General features: G+C 38.2%; 1 protein-coding gene across 8 annotated transcripts in view; it reads left to right on the forward strand.

The window, feature by feature from the left end:
• The first annotated feature begins 5572 nt into the window (after nucleotides 1–5572).
• ZMYM6 (zinc finger MYM-type containing 6) overlaps nucleotides 5573–16419 on the forward strand; it is a 36273-nt gene continuing 25426 nt past the window's right edge. For 2 of the 8 annotated variants that reach the window (XM_037061477.1, XM_037061476.1), the window contains exons 1-5: nucleotides 6384–6992; nucleotides 11099–11183; nucleotides 11640–11889; nucleotides 15273–15447; nucleotides 15546–15737. In XM_037061477.1, the coding sequence (XP_036917372.1) occupies nucleotides 6900–6992; nucleotides 11099–11183; nucleotides 11640–11889; nucleotides 15273–15447; nucleotides 15546–15737 (795 nt within the window). In that variant the 5' untranslated portion in view covers nucleotides 6384–6899. Of the gene's footprint in view, nucleotides 5723–5798; nucleotides 6121–6383; nucleotides 6993–11098; nucleotides 11184–11639; nucleotides 11890–15272; nucleotides 15448–15545; nucleotides 15738–16419 lie in introns of those variants that run through there. The other 6 variants (XR_005068710.1, XR_005068709.1, XM_037061474.1 and 3 more) reach the window with 5 other exon arrangements.

Below are 16419 nucleotides of genomic sequence, written 5' to 3' on the forward strand. Positions count from 1 at the left end.
AGAAAGAATGGGGAAGGAAATAATAAATAATGCACAGGTTTAGAAGCTTATGGAAGAGTGGTAACTTCCGTAGGGAGGAAACTACTGTATACATGCAGGGGTGGGGGATCCCTAGAATCAAGTCAATCCACTCCACAGGCCTCCAGAATGGCTCAGAGTGCAGAAGCACCAGGCATCTCGGATGGTGTGTGGTGGCATAAGAACTGGTAGAAACTCTTAACTTAGAACAGTTGGATCTCCCAGAGCTCTCCCCAGCATGTACCGCAGCCAGCCAGCTACTCACGTGTTCCCCTGCTCCTCCCCTTCCTAATATACCTGATGATACAGAGACATAATGACGCCAATGGACATTCCTGTTCAAAAAGAGAAAGAATGGAAAGCACTGATCCATAGTAATTCACCACCTGGGCACCTGTTGTCAGATTCTTAAACTGTATGGACAGGGATGTTCTTTGTTTTCTTCTCTGGGAATGATTTCATAATCTCCCCACTCCATTTTTTTAGAAGCTTTCGCTTCTCGCCTCTGGGCTCATGACTTTGCCTCCCCTGAGAAACTTTTCTTTTCCATAAGAAATGGTTCATATTTGCCATGGAGTAGCTCTACCAGCTTCTCTCTGGCCATAGAAAGTTGAGGACCCAGAGATCATTTTAATTTCAAGCTGTTATTACTCCTTATGGTTTGAAATTTTGATTTTGCCAAAGTATTTCCCCAAAAAGCTTTGTAGGTACTTTATGAATCTTACTGGGATTTACTCCATTCTCCCCAGATCACACATACTTCTTTCTGAGACACAGCTCTGTCCACTTTAGGTGTCGGAGTGCTATGGGACAATTCCCTTACATTTCTTAGAAGCCCCTTTGAATAGATTAGAAGGTCTATGAGGCACTGTTTAACTCCTAATGTGGTCTTACAGCTGCACTCAAGTTGATCTTAATTTCAAGGCCAATGCCCTAGATTTAATCTTTCTTCTGAGGCCGTTTCTTTCTTATTTATTTCTTTTAGAAAGAGGAGAAGGGAGGGAGAAAGAGAGAGAAAGAAACATCGATGTGAGAGAGAAACATTGTTCAGTTGTCCCTCCCAGGCACTCTGCCTGACCTGTGATGCCCAACCAACTGAGCCACATGGATCAGGGCCCATTTCTTATTTTTGGTGATATTTTACTAGCAGGAGAAATTGTCCTGGACCCTCTATATTTTGTCTAACTTCTGCTTGAAAACGAAAGAGTTCCTTCTTTAGCTTATTCCTCTTTTGCAATACCTTATCATAGGTGTTTAAAATAAATCAATAGGCACTTTGAACATTCTTCCTGGAAACCTCCCAAGCCAGATCCCCAAGTTCATCAAGTACATTTTCTCTCTTCCAAGTTAGTACAGGTGGCAGTGCTGCCACACATTTTGCCACTGTACCACACCGACTGCCCAGCCTCCAGCAACAATTCCTCACTGTTCTTCCAGTCTCTACCAACAGTCTCCTTGCTGGCTTTCCAGACTCTGCCTGCTGCCTAGCCTCAAAGGTAACGTCACATTTTTTAAGTTTTAGTTATGGCAGTACTCCACTTCTAGGTATCAAGTCTATAAGTTATCCATTGCGAAGTAACAAAGCACCCCCAAATCACTGGCTTAAAACAAGAACCATGTGCTCATTTATTCATTTTTCTACAATTTGGGCTTAGTTGGGCAGTTGTGCTGATCTTGTGTGGGCTTGCTCGTGGGGCTGCAGTCATCTAACGACCTGGCGGATCTAAGAGCATTCTACTTGCAGGTATGGGGCCTTGGCTGGTGCTGGTCATGGGGCTGCTCTGTTTGTGATTTTACATCACTCAGTCGTTTAACCTCTCTAACTACGACATGGAGGTGGGAACGTTTCAGGAAAATAAAAGCAGAACCTGCAAGGACTATTGAGGACTATGCTGGGAAATTCAGTGATATCACGTATGTCACATCATATTAGTCAAAATAATTCAAAGGCCAACCCCAAAACAGTGGGTGGGAAGTAGAATCTTCCTCTTCATTGGTGAAGTTGCAAACCATTTATCATATGTAATCCCCCACAGGTAACTGCAAAAATTCTGAAGCAAATACAGGCATGGGAAAACAGGTTAATAGTTGTGAGTACCCAAAACAGTGTTTAGTCTTATTTTATTTATTATTATTAATCTACTTTTGCCCACCTCTGTATAAAACGATTTTATGTTGAAAGCAATGTAGCATAAAGAAGATACAGATACCCAACGTCACCATTTCAACTTAATCTGTGATTAGAGGTTTAAGGAAATGTAACATTAAAAAAATGAAATAAAAGTTACATGCTGGAGAAGAAAGAAACAAATTTGTCGTTATTCTCAATATAGTTGGAAACTCAGAAAATTTTAAAATACAGGGTCTGGCACAAATAACTCTCCTTTTTATTACAAAATCATAAGCATGTAATTCTGTAATATAACAATATCACATTCAAGCACACAATATGACATTTTAGGTGAGATGTTCAAATTAAAACTATAAATCATTATACCCATATTATTACCCTACCAACCACACTCAAGTGGGCCTTACTTCTGCCGGACCCTGTATATGGATAAAAGTATATGTATATATGGATAAACTATTTGTACTAATAACTGAACTTAGCAAGAGTGCCAGCTTCAAGACCAATATACAAAGGTTAATTGTAATTCTATATTGATACTGAAAATTATTTAAAATATTAAATTTTACCATGTAAATGACCATAAAATATCAAAGATCTAGAATAAACAAAAAAGGTGTGAGATCCCTACACTTAAAAAACTATAAACACATTAAGAGGAATTACAAACACCTAAATAAAGAGATATACCATTTCATGGATTGAAAGATTCAATCGTATATAATGCTATCTTAGTTTCCTAGACCTGCTATAACGAAGTGTTACAAACAGAAATTTATTATCTCACAGTTCTGGAGGCTAGAAGTACAAAATCAAGGTGTCAGTGGAGCCTTGGTCTCTCTGAAACCTGTATGTAAGAATCCTTCCTTGCTTTTTTTAGCTTCTGATGTTTATCACCAATTCTTGGAATTCCTTGGCTTGCAGCTTCAACCTCTGACTCAGTTGTCTCCTGGTTTTCTCCCACCAAGTGTTTCTACTCTACTTCCAAATAAGGTCACATTCTGAGAATTAAGACCAACTTACGTTTTCGGAGGACACAATACAACACAATGAATAACAAATGCCAATTCTCCAAAACGTATCTACAGCTTTAGTGCATTACTAATCAAAATCCTAGCTGTTTCTAAAGTTTATAAGGAAAATTTTGCCGCATTTGGCAAGCTGACTCTAAAACTTGTATGAATATGCAAAGCACCAAGAAAAGTCAAGACAAACTTGAAGAGCATAATGGGATTTATTATGAAGTTGTTATAGAAATTAAGACTGTAGTATTTCTACAAAGAGAGACAAAAGGAATAGACAACACAGTCGTGAAACAAACCCACACCTTCATAGGCAAGTTATATATGCAAAGGTAACAATATAGAGCATTAAGAAAAGGACAGACTTTTCAAAAATAGCATTTAGCCCTAGCTGGAGTGGCTCAGTGGATTGAGTGTGGGCCTGAAAACCAAGGGCTGCTGGTTCGATTCCCAGTCAGGGCATGTACCTGGGTTGTGGGCCAGGTCCCCAGTGGGGAGGTGTGTGAGTGGCAACCACACATTGATGTTTCTTTCCCTCTCTCTCCCTCCCTACTGCAGACCTCGTCCCGCAGAGTCTGCCCGTTGCGGAATGCACAGGCGACAACAATCCTGTGTGGAAAAACGGAACAGACATGACTACTCTCTCCAGGGGAGAGTGCCTATGGTGCCTCAGCCACTCCCTCAAGAGAGGAGCACCCCGACCCTTGCCTAGACAGGCTTTTATTGTTTTCCTGGGGTCTTACATCATAGAAAGATTATCTATCACATAGAACATTATTGTCTACATTCTAGGTACAATCAAGGAAATAAAAATAGCATGCAGAGGGGAATGGCCATGAGCTGATTAGCTCTGTCCTTGGGAAAATTCACACAGGCTTTGGATATTACCTTGAAGATAGGTAATATCCATACACATTTGTTGTTTTAGACCAGGGTGATGGAGTTTTAGCAAGAGCAAGCCATAACAATCTGTATGCATTTTCTAGGCCTGATTCCCATGGGAAAACTCGGTTTGAAGGTCTGGCTCCTGCCCACCACTTTGCTTCTGTAGGTTTTCCATACAGAGCTGAGTCATATTTGCCAGGCCAAGACAAACTGGTCCCCTACACCTCCCTTCCCCTGTCTCTGAAAATAAATAAATAAAACATTTTAAAAATTAGCATTTAATTAGTTTAATTCACATGACAAAAATGAAATTTGACTTAGCTCACACCATACCCAGAACCCAGGTGGAATGTAGATCTAAATAAGACAAATAACAGTTCCAGAAATTGGTAAGGACCTTTGGTAGGAAGACATTTTTTTAACAGAATATAAGAACCACTGAGCATAAAGGTCTTTTACATTAATCAAAAGGCACTAATAATACAGTGGAAAGGTTGCCCACTGAATGGGAGAAGATAATTGTAATACATATGTATATTCAACAAAGGACTCATATCCAGAATACATACCTGTAAGAAAGTGGTGGACAATCCTATACAAAAATGGGCAAGAGACTTGAATAGGCACTTCCTAAAAGAGGATACCCAGAGACTCAAAAATATGAAAATGGACTCAACTATTTGAAACCTGGGAAATCCATATTAGGACCACAATGATGTACCACTATAACCACATCAGAATGGTTAAAATTGAAGATATGTAAGGTAGTCATTATCTTTAATTTTAGGATGTGGGGCAACTGGAACTCTCATACATGTCCGGTGGAGTGCAAACTGAAATGACTACTCTCTAAAACTGTTTGATATTGTTCAGTTAAGTTTTACAAATACATAACAAGAAACTTCACTGCTAGGTATAAACTTAGCATATATGCATGTGTGCTGCAAAAAAACAGGAGTACTCACAGCAGCATTATTCCAAAAACTGGAAACAAGTCAAACATCCATCCATAGCAGATAGTTAAATTGCAGCATATTTATAAAATGGAGTACTACACAGGAGTCAAAAATGAATCAGTGACAGCCTCACAAATCATAGCTGTATTTCCAAACTATGTTGAATGATAAAAATACCAAATCTTGACTTTGAACAATCTGATTAATCTCTTCACTTACGTCTCCCAGATGAAAATTTGTACCTCTTTGGCTTTGGTGAGGACTAAGTGGTATGATGCATGTCAGGTGCTTAGTAAGTTTTTGGCTTAATAAATATTAGCTATCATTTATTATTATGTTCTTTTTGGAAATGAACATTAAAGAATGTTGCAGAGCACTTATTACGCCATCTAACGCCCCTAACATGCTCCCCCAAAACCCTTCCTCCACCTTTACACAATTGGGTCTTGGTTTCTTTAAGAAGTCAACCATAACTAAGGAAAGAGGAATGCTGGGAAGAACTTCTCGGCTCAGGACTGGAGCATGACGGGAAAAGGGGCGGGGTCCAAAGCGGCGCACGCGCAGTTATTTGAGTATTACGCGTGATGGATCACGAGGGAGAATCCAGGTAAGAGATAATAAGTCTTTTCTTAAGAACTGGGCGTGGGTTCTTGGGTCCTGTTACTTCTTCTCCAGCCGGTGCTGCCCGGCAGTACGGAGGCGACCAGAAGGTAAGTGCGTCCAGGAGCGGCGGGAGGCGCTGTGCGGGGCGGAGTCACGCCACGTGATGGGGCGGGAACCGGCTGGGGGCGGTGCTGGACCGACTGCGCGGCTGAGGCGGTGCGGATTTCGCTGCGAGCTGTGACTGGAGTTTGCAGGGTTCCTCTTCTCCAACCGATGCAACGTTGCATTGTTTGTACTCGGTGACGCGCGTGGGAATTATTGGTGGGGCCAAGAGTTTCCGAGCGAATACGACGCTCGAAGGAGAGATGCTCGCTCATAGATTGTTATTACTGTGGCAGGTGGACCGAAGTTCCCATCTCGTTTTCCTCACAGCCTTTTAAACCGGTTGCCCATTCGAAGTCTGGCTTGCCTACCTAAAAGCAACTTAGTGGAGCTACCTTTTTGCGTAGGTTTACTACGTCCCGTTTAGTATATTTACTATTATAGGAAGGAAAGTCTGCGGAGTGGCAAATAGAATTTCTTGTTTACAGGAAGGCGAAGGTGAATCAGAGCCCGAAGGGGCTCATCCCTGGGCATGGCTCCCATGGAGACCGTGAAAAGTGCAGGTGGTCCCGCTAATGGAAGGAGTACCTGCTGTTCACCTGTGACGGCATCTTAGGCCAAGAAATGGGGCTCTTAGAGGGGGGGGCCTCCAGTGCAGGCTGAATTAGAGGTGGGGTGGGGAGCGCAATGTGGAATATTTAGTTCCACTTCGGGAAAAAAATCCGAGGTGGTCTCCAAGTACTAATTTTCATGGAGTCAAAACCGATTTCTGAGTCATTTCCTTAGGGGCTGCTAACTCCTCCCATGCCTGCCTTGGTCTGCAGGTCTCATTCATTCCCTGTGTAACTTTCAAAATGTGAGAGACCAGAGTACTCGTCTGAAAGGTGTTAGGGAGGTGGGAGCTAGTGCCAGAAACCGTTTTCTTATGTGAAGGTACCTAGTAAAGGAGCGGAGGGCAGGAGGAGGGTAGAGTTAGTCATGGCCCCAGAAAAGCTTTTTTTCCAAATGCTCAACCTGAAAGCCTTGTGCTCAACACGAATCTTTTAATGTAGATAAACACGAAAAAAGAAAGGATAAACACGAGTACCAGTCCTTTATGTTGTGTTTTAGGAGCCCGGCTCTCCATTACCAAGAAGACATCTATTAGTTTAGACTGGGGAATTCCTTTCCTAAAGAGTTAGAATGAAAGAGCCTTTGGATGGTGGATGTGGCAAAACAATGGCACCACAGCAGGGCCTTCTGGAGAAAATTAAAGAAGAACCTGACAGTGCTCAAGTAAGAATTTCGTTTTACTTAAAATGTTTTATTCCTTCTTTTGTATCGGGTGAACTGAAATGTTTAGATAGATAATTTCTAGCTTGTAAGGTAAAACAACCCAAACTAGTTATTTTTTTCTTTTTAGATGAGTAAGTTGTTTTTCTGCTCTTTGAGTGAAAAAAGATCTTGGTAACTATTTCATTTTGTAAAAAAGTATGTGTTATCATTGTCTCATGCTTGGTATCTTTTTTAAAAAAATTCTCTTATATCTGCCAGTGGTTTCCCTTTGTTTTCTTAAGTATTGTGGTGTACTCTGTGCCAGGGGATTCAGGAAGTGACCAAAGTCACCTTGGTCCCTTCCCTCATAGAGCGTACAGGTTAGTAGAGGAGATAGACATTACACAAGCAATTGACCAGATAACATGTAATTATAAATTACGACAAGTGCTCTGGAAGCAGAGTATAAAATGGGGAATCTGACCTAGACTGGTTGGGGACCGAGGCTGACTAGGAAAGGCTTCCCTGAGGGGCGGATTTGTGAGCTGAGTTATGAAGAATGGACAGACTAGGCAAAGGCGGGGCAAGTGTTCCAGACGGGGGTCTGCATGTAGGAAAGCCCTGAGTGGAAAGGTGCATGGCTCTTTTGAAGAACTACAAGAACAGCGGGCCTGGAACAGAAAGGTGTGAAATGAGGATGATGCCGATTTCAACAATAGTGCTAATAGATGGCATTAATATACCAATATGTAATGCATGTTATATTTTAATGACATGTTAACTTATTAATACTTATACGTGCTAAGGTTGTATCAGCCACCATTCTCACAACCATGTCATTCCCATTTTACAGATGAAGAAACCAAAGCACAAAGAGGTCAAGCAGTTTAACCACAGATCACAGGTCATAAATGGCAAAGACTGGATTCAAATCCAGCTAGTCAGACTTCAGAGCCTATGCTATCTTGCTTCTAGAATGAGGCTCTGCAGGTAATTTGAGGCCAGATTACATGGGATCTTACGGACCTTGTTTTGAGTTTCATTCTTTTTCTTAACAGTGATGGGAAGCCATTGTAGGGTTTTAAGTGGGAGAGTAAGTTAAACATGTTCGGGAAGAGTACCTGGCTACCCTGTAGGGGACCTAGATTGAAAATTTATGGGAGTTGATGTGGAGAAACTAGTTAGTAGTTTTGACAAGAAAGTTACTTATTTTTTCTTTTAGTACAGTTGTTTTAGTTTATACTCTGTAGTTACTAATTTTATTTCATAAACAAGGCCATATTACAAATTTAAATAATATAAAATAACAACATAATAAATAATAATAACTTTATTTTTCATTCCATCTGAAAGCCAGTATTTTTCCAGGACAGGAATGCAAATTAGATTTTGTCTCACTCTTCAACTTCACACCTTCCTAGAGTGCTGTGCCGAGAAGCGGTCTGAGGAGTGTCTACAGGAATATGGGGTGGGGGTGATGGCATCTATGACACTTCTTTTTTCTCCATATGGTAGATTCTTCCTCCTAGTCTGCCAAAGTAACCATTCGTTAGGTTTTGTGGATTCTACTTTGAAAATATTTTTGACTTTGTCTCTTCCTATTTCATTTCTTTCATTTGGACGTTTATAACAATTTCCTACTTTATTCTTTTCCCTTCAGTCACAGTCCTCATCAAAACATTGTATAGTGATGACATTGTAATCTGTAGCTCTGATGACATTAGTTCCTTTAAAGCCCTGTCTCCTCATGTATGATAAAGCATGAAATTTTTTTCAAAAGATTTTACTTATTTATTTTTTTAGAGAGGGGAAGGGAGGGAGAAAGAGAGGGAGAGAAACATTGTGTGGTTGCTGCTTCTTCGCCCCCTTCTGGGGACCTGGCCCGCAACCCAGGCATGTGTCCTGACTGAGAGTTGAACCAGCAACCCTTTGGTTCACAGGCACTCAGTCCACTGAACCACATTAGCCAGGGCTGATGGAGTGTAAGATTTTTAGCGTGACACCCAAACTATCCATGTTTCGGCCTTTGTTTCCCTCTTCCTTCCCACTCTTCTTCCCACTCATCACTCATCCTTCCCACTTTTCTAATCTCTGCTTCTGCATACTATTAGCATTTCACTCTAAAATATATTTTGTTGAGTTTTGTTTCCTTGCCTTTGCACTTGCCGTTTCTTCGGCCTGTGGTATCCTAAACTAGACAGACTAGCAAAAATTTTCTCCTCTTTTAAGATACAGTTTCAGTGTCACTCAGAGGTGAAATTAATTATTCTTTTTTTTTTTCTGTTGCCTAGTGGGTCATATAATACCTATCTTATAGATAAGGAAATTGAAACTAAGAAAGATTAAATAACTTGTTTGAGCCCAGATCACATCTATTTCTGTCTGTTATCAGAACCCATAGTGTTCTGTTGTGTTATGTTTGCTGTGCTGGTCCTTGAGTATATAGATGGGGAAAAACAGTTATGGTCCCCATCCATGGTAGATGTGGTCCTTCCACTCTAGTGTTTATGTGCAGGGGAAAAGGAGGGGTGTTAGACGTTAAACAGATTATTACCCAAATTGATATGAAATGATGTATTATCACAGGTAAAAGGGAGATGTGAGAGACTTCATCAGAGGAACTTAATTTAAATTGGGGGTCAGGGTTTAAATTTATTATAGTAAATATGCTTTGTTGTATTGGTACATCTATGGGGGAGATAGCATAGGTTTTGGAACAGAGATAGTTGAGTTTGATAGTAAGTGCATCTGTGCACTTACTGTCTTTCTGACTTTGACCAAATTGCTAACCATCTCTAAGCTTCACTTTCCTCATCTATAAAGAAGGTATCATATAGTTCCTACAGTATAGGCGATAGATCATTTGGTGCCAGAATGTGTATCATGGTAGGTGGTAAATTAATGCAGTGGTTCCTAATTTTTGGTATATAATAGGTCAGAGAAATTTCAAAAGTAACTTTGAGACCTGCTATACCAGTCATTTATTTTTGCTTTGTTTAGGCAGATTAAAAAATACAACTACCAGACCTGGTCAGGTAGCTCAGTTGGTTAGAGTGCCCTACTGGTACTCCAGGGTTGTTGATTCCATCCCACATACAAGAGATAACCAGTGAATGCATAGATGCGTGGAGCAATGAATTGATGTTTTCTCCCTCCCTTTATCCCTGTTCCCATTCCTCTCTCTCCGAAGTCAATAAAAAAAAATAAAAAAAAATACAACTACCAGCCCTGGCTGGTGTGACTCAGTGGATTGGGCGTGAGCTGCGAACCAGGGGGGTTACTGGTTCGATTCCCCGTTGGGGCAAGTGCCTGAGTTGTGGGCCAGGTCCCCAGTGGGGGCCATGTTGGGGGGGGCACACATCGATGTTTGTCTCTCTCTTTCCCCCTCCCTTCCCATCTCTCTAAAAATAAATAAAATCTTTAAAAAAATACAACTACCATATATTATCACCATTATTTCAGAAAAGTCATACTGTCTTTAAAAAGCTTTTTATTTTGAAAACTTTTTATTTTGAAATATGTAAGGCTATTTTAGGATGGTTGTGATCTCAGAATAAAGACAGTTTTTTACAAGATAAGTATATGTATTTAAAAAACTTTGTTTCTTGGTTATATTTTATTTTAAAGAGTTTTAAAGAATATGTTAAGGATAAATCTGATTTGGACTGTGATGAGTTTATGTGTAATGAGCAGAATGCATTGACACTCTTATGTTTTTTCTACTGTTAACAGATATGACAGCTGTAAGTCTCTTGACTAAAATCACTAATTTTACAAACTATAAATTATTCAGATGGAATTTAATTTATTGTTCCCTTATAAACACAGCCTTAAAAAGAGTGGTGTTCAGCATTGAAAAGCTGTGTATTACTCATATAGGAAGATTACATTTGCCAAGTAGATATAACCATAATAAAAGATTTTCTGATTCTGAAAGATCCTTTTTGTAAAGATTAAATCTATTCTGATAACTTGTAAAATTTTGACATTAGGTAGTTGTGAAGATGATTGCAATCAGAATGTAGAAGAGATGAATATGATAGTTATTTTTTGCCTGAATTTCTTGTTTACTCAGATACTAACACTGTATTCATTTCTTTCTCTCTCTCTTTTTTTTTTCATTCAAGGAGTATGGACACACCCCAAAGCCAAAAACTCAAGAAAGTGAACTGAAAATTAGTGCTGTGTTCTCAGTCAGTGACAGTCCTCTTGGTAAGAAATAGAACTGCAGAAGTTAATTACAATTAATATTTGATATATTCCGACTAGTCAAATTTAGGGAAGGTACCTCTTTGTCTACCTTTTTTCTTCCTTTAGATAAATCAGTGCTTTTCAAACTGGGTAGCTGGTCTTGACCAGCATTTTATAAGTGAAACAAAATAAGATTATATCAGAGTGTGATGTGTGTAGTAAGAAAACATTTCACAAAACTTCTGTTTTAGGTATTAAATTATATTCACACATGCACACACATATGTATGTAAATGGGTCTCGGGTTATAATGTGAAATGTAGTTTTTACTATGGGTCTCAGTTTAAAAAGTTTGAAATCCCCTGGAGTTCTTATTGCCTCATTCATGTTGGATTTTAAGACTGATGGAATTGTCCTAAAAATAGAGAATATGTATGTGTTTGTGTTGATACTAAAACTTTTTTTTTTTTTTGATAGCCCAGCAGTTGACCCCAGGTTTCCAGTTTCCTCTTGCATCACCTGGACCAAGTAGATTGCTTTCTTCAGTTCCAGCCATAGCTTTGCAGATTGTTTGTTTTGGTTGTAAGACAATGCTTTGTAAGGGGCAAACTGCGTATCATAAGGCAGGATCTTCTCAGCTCTTTTGCTCCATGCAGTGCATCACCAGATACTCTTCACCTGTCTGCCTACCATCTCCTCCCAAGAAAACCTGCATAAACTGCTCGAAGTATAAAATTCTTAATTACGTCCCCTTTTTACTTTTTTAGTGTGTATATTGTTCAGTTCAAACATGCTATTGCTACTTTAAACCTCTTTAACACATTTCTGTGGGAATAGCTTTTTAGCAAATTAAGAAGTTTGCAGATTCTAAAGTTTTGTAATATTAAATAAATGACTTGTTAAAAGTATTGCTTAAACCGGTTTTATTTATCTTTCAGTTTAAATTTTAAAATGGAAAGAAATAAGTGATTTGTGGAAATTGTAGGATTACTCATACATATATTCTTAATCATCGACAACAACCATTCAAAATTATTTATCTTTAATGTTATTGAAGTATAGACTAAAATAATGCCACTCATAATATATAGTATATGAAAATTATTTAATTCTTAGAAGGTGAAAACTAAATGGCTACAAATGTTTGTATTTCTAAAAAATTCTTGTGAGCTTTTGTTGGAAATCATTGTTGCTTTAAGTAATAAATAGATTCAGAAAGAGAAAGAAATAGCAGCTGAGTCACGTAAACTTCTTTTCTATGCTAGTACCTTTGCAGAACTTGGTATATTTTGCCTATTCCTGTGGAAATGTAATTCTAGGAGTATGGTGTGTTGTCAGTAGTCACTAATTCAGAGCAAGAAAAGTTAAGAGCTTGGTTTTAGATCATGGCTCTATTGTTTGCTCTATAACCTTGTGCTAGATACTTTATTTTTCTAAGCCTCAGTTTCTTCGTTGGCAAACAATATCTGCTTCCTCAGATTTTAATGAGACAGTGTTAGTACAGGACCTAGCACATAGGAAATGGTTAGTAAGTGGATCTTAACTTTTTATTAATAAAGTTAATATTATTATATATACTTACCATAATTTATAAACCCCTATTTTGTCTTTGGAGATAAAGGATTGTTTCTCTATCTGCTTGGTGTGATGGCCTTACTTTTATAAGAGTGGGTCCTGTAAAAATGGAAATCTCCAACTGAAAGTAAAGAGGAATTTTTTAAAATAGTTTACTTATTTATTTTTTAGAGAGAGGGGAAGAGAAAGAGTAGGAAAGAGACATCAACGTGTGGTTGCCTCTCATGTGTCCCCTACTGGGGACCTGGCCCACAACCCAGGCATGTGCCCTGACTGGGAATTGAACCGGCGACCTTTTGCTTCACAGGCCCGTGCTCAATCCACTGAGCTACACCAGCCAAGGCTAAAGAGGAATTGTAAAATATTTTACTTAGATGCTAAAATTTTGTTTTGTTCTAAAATGCCATCTTAAAACCTTAGTTTGATTCTCTTGTGTCATTTTCATGAAGCTGACTTGGAAGAGTAAATTTAGTTTTCTGTTTTTAGATATTCTCTTTCAACGTGTCAAATATTAAATGAAAACAAATTAAAATTTAGAGGACATAACACAGTTTATACATCCAAATGCATATATCTCTCTTTAACTGTCATTTGCGTCAAGGACATTTTACCTGCTCTTACTCAAAAACCTTTTAAATCTCTTGATTGGGCATTACCTTCAAAGCCTATGAAACACTCCTTTAGACTAAGTTATATGACACTCTGTCTTTTTAGCATGCGTTTGATTTTTTCAAAATTTCCAAAGTTATTTGATGCCTTATCAGCTAACTATCATAGTTAGGCTTAATCATGCTGTTAAACATGCTGTTTAGCTATAAAATTAAGAAGTTCTTCTTAGCATTCTTATAAATTAAAAGAGAAACTAGAAAAAAAGTTTGAGCTATGTCGTTGGAAGATGCATGGCTTTTCTTAGATAAATGTTTAGGGGTAACATTCATTTAGGTGCATAAGGTTTAGAATGCATTTATATTTATGTGCATAGATTTTCATCAAAGATATTCTCATTGGTTTACTTTTATATACATTATGACACATTCTCATCAGTAAATAGAATTCTTTTTTTTTTATTAGTTTATTTATCTTTAGAGAGTAAGGGAAGGAGAGGAGAGAAATATCAATGTATGGTTGCCTCTTGTGAGTCCCCTGCTGGGAACTGGCCTGCAACCCAGGCATGTGCCCTGACTGGGAATCGAACTGCGATCGTGTGGTTCGCAGGCCCGTGCTCAATCCACTGAGCTACGCCAGCCAGGGCCAGTAAATAAAATTCTTTATTGGTCTGTTTTTAGAGAAAAAATCACTTTTCAAAGTTAGTAAATGTATTATAAGCATATCTACTTGGTTTCTAAGATTTACTGTTGCATTTTTAAGGGTAGGTGAGTTTTAGGAAATTAAAGTACTTTATTGTTGTTGCTGTTCTTTCATAGTTCACCATAGTATAGTTCTGTATATTAAAAGTACAGGATGTGAGGCAGAATAGTGAAGTGATTAATTCCATAGACTATAGAATCTGACTGCTGGGATTTGTATTCTGACTTCAGTGTTTACCAGCTGTGTGACTTTGACCTTTCTGATTTGGTCTCCTCATCTATAAAATGGCAATTATAATAATACTTCATAGAATTCTTCTGACAATTAAATTGGATAATTTGAGTAAAGGGAACAATGTCTAGCATATAGTAATTAGTACAGATTATTGTAATGTATAATATTATTGCCATTACCTTTTTTTAAAACTTTGTGGCCTGCACTCGTGTTTCTAATTATTGACTGTTTGCTTCAGTTTTTGTACTTTTTAGAAGAATGGCAATACTTAGCCTCTGTTTTTACTGTTGGTGCTGATTGCAATGATGAACTCAACTCTAGGTTTCTCACAGAACGACTCAGTTATCTGTGTTCTTTTGTCTTATTTTTGGTTCTGTCTTCTGATACCATACCATGCCTTAGTAGACCCTTTGTCATCTGTTTCTTTGCTGTCTTCAGTTATAGCTAAATTTTATATATCACATTAATATTTTTTATATTATTCTTTGGTAGTTCACCGTTTCCCAAATCTTGCATTTTGATTTATTTTTTTTAAATTTATTTCTTGCATCACCCATATTTTTACTCCTGGCAGCCATTGGAGAGTAGGAGGACAAGTATTTCATGGTCTGGAGTTGGGGGATAGCCACTCATTCTGTTGGCTCCGTGACTGAAACCTGGTTGGAGCTGTAAGCTTCACTGTTTCTGTCATGGGATTTTATTTGGATATATTTTTAAAATAGTTCTTTTTTCTACATTTATAAATTAGGTATTATAAACTCCATTTTATACATGAGGAAACTGAGATGGCAATTACCTCTCTCATTGCCACTTAGCTGATAAGTAACAGAACTTAATCATTAAACCCAGGTCTCCAGATGCCCTGTGTGGGGTCATCCATTTCCTACTTCACAATAACTGTCCTTAGTAAATGTAGTTATTTTAGCTCACAGAGAGGAAGAGGTTGTAGTTATGAGGAACACATTTCATTTTGCCTTTATTATTTATTTTTAGAGACATTTTAAATCCAAAGAATGTGATTGCAACTGGATTTGAAAATTCCTCTCCTAGCAAAGATTTCTGCAGCCAGTCATGTCTTTCTTCTTACGAGCTAAAGAAAAAACCTGTCGTCACTATATATACCAATAGCATTTCGATGAAGTGCAGTATGTGTCAGAAGAATGCTGACGTAAGTCACGTTTTACCTTTACTGGGATTCTGCTCAAAGACCAGAGATTTTTCATCGGCTCTGCTTATTTTGTATGTGTATATGTTTTCATTTCCTAGATTCGGTTTGAAGTGAAATATCAAAATGCAGTACATGGCCTTTGTAGTGATGCCTGTTTTTCAAACTTTCATTCTGCCAACAACCTCACCATGAACTGTTGTGAGAACTGTGGGAGCTACTGCTATAGCAGCTCTGGTCCTTGCCGGTCCCAGAAGGTTTTTACCTCAACAAGTGTCACAGCGTACAAGCAGGTATGAGGATCAACCTGTTGCATATGGGCAGGCCCACACCTTTGGAGGTGGCTGTGCAGGGTGGAACGCACAGTGAGAAAGAGTGAGCTCTTCTCATCAGTTGGTGCTGTATGAGTTGATTGTGGCAGTGAGATGATCTGTGTGAATGAGGTCATTTTTAGGGTTTCTTTCATGGCCAGGAATTCACGCATGTAATTTCATGATTTGCTGTGTATGAGTCTGAAATCTGTTGTGATAGATAGATAATAAAGAAAACTCTCATATTATTGTAAATAAACTATGACTGAAAGTCACAAAATGCTAAAATCAGTGAATCTAAAGCATATCTTTTCCTTTTAGAAAATATATTTTTAATGTGTTTTGGCATTAATTGTAATTATTTTGGGAACATTGCCTTATTAGAATACTTAACTAATTTATTATTTATTAAAATGAATAATGGGTTCACTTGATTACTAAATATATCAATTTGTGTTAATTTAATTATTGTTAAATAGTGGGCTCTTTAAAAAGTATGTATTTAAAAAAAGATGTAAGTTATAATTAAAAATTTTTTTAATTAGCAAGTGGTTTGATTTATATTTAATTCCTCCGAGCAGTTGGTAATAGCCGTTCATCTTTGAAAGGTATGACTTTTCTAAGAGTCACAACTTTTGGCAGTCTGGTTCCTACTGTCACAGAA

This window comes from Sturnira hondurensis, unplaced genomic scaffold, assembly GCF_014824575.4.
Source record: "Sturnira hondurensis isolate 20B ecotype Veracruz unplaced genomic scaffold, ASM1482457v3 Scaffold0013381, whole genome shotgun sequence".
NCBI classification, from domain to species: domain Eukaryota; kingdom Metazoa; phylum Chordata; class Mammalia; order Chiroptera; family Phyllostomidae; genus Sturnira; species Sturnira hondurensis.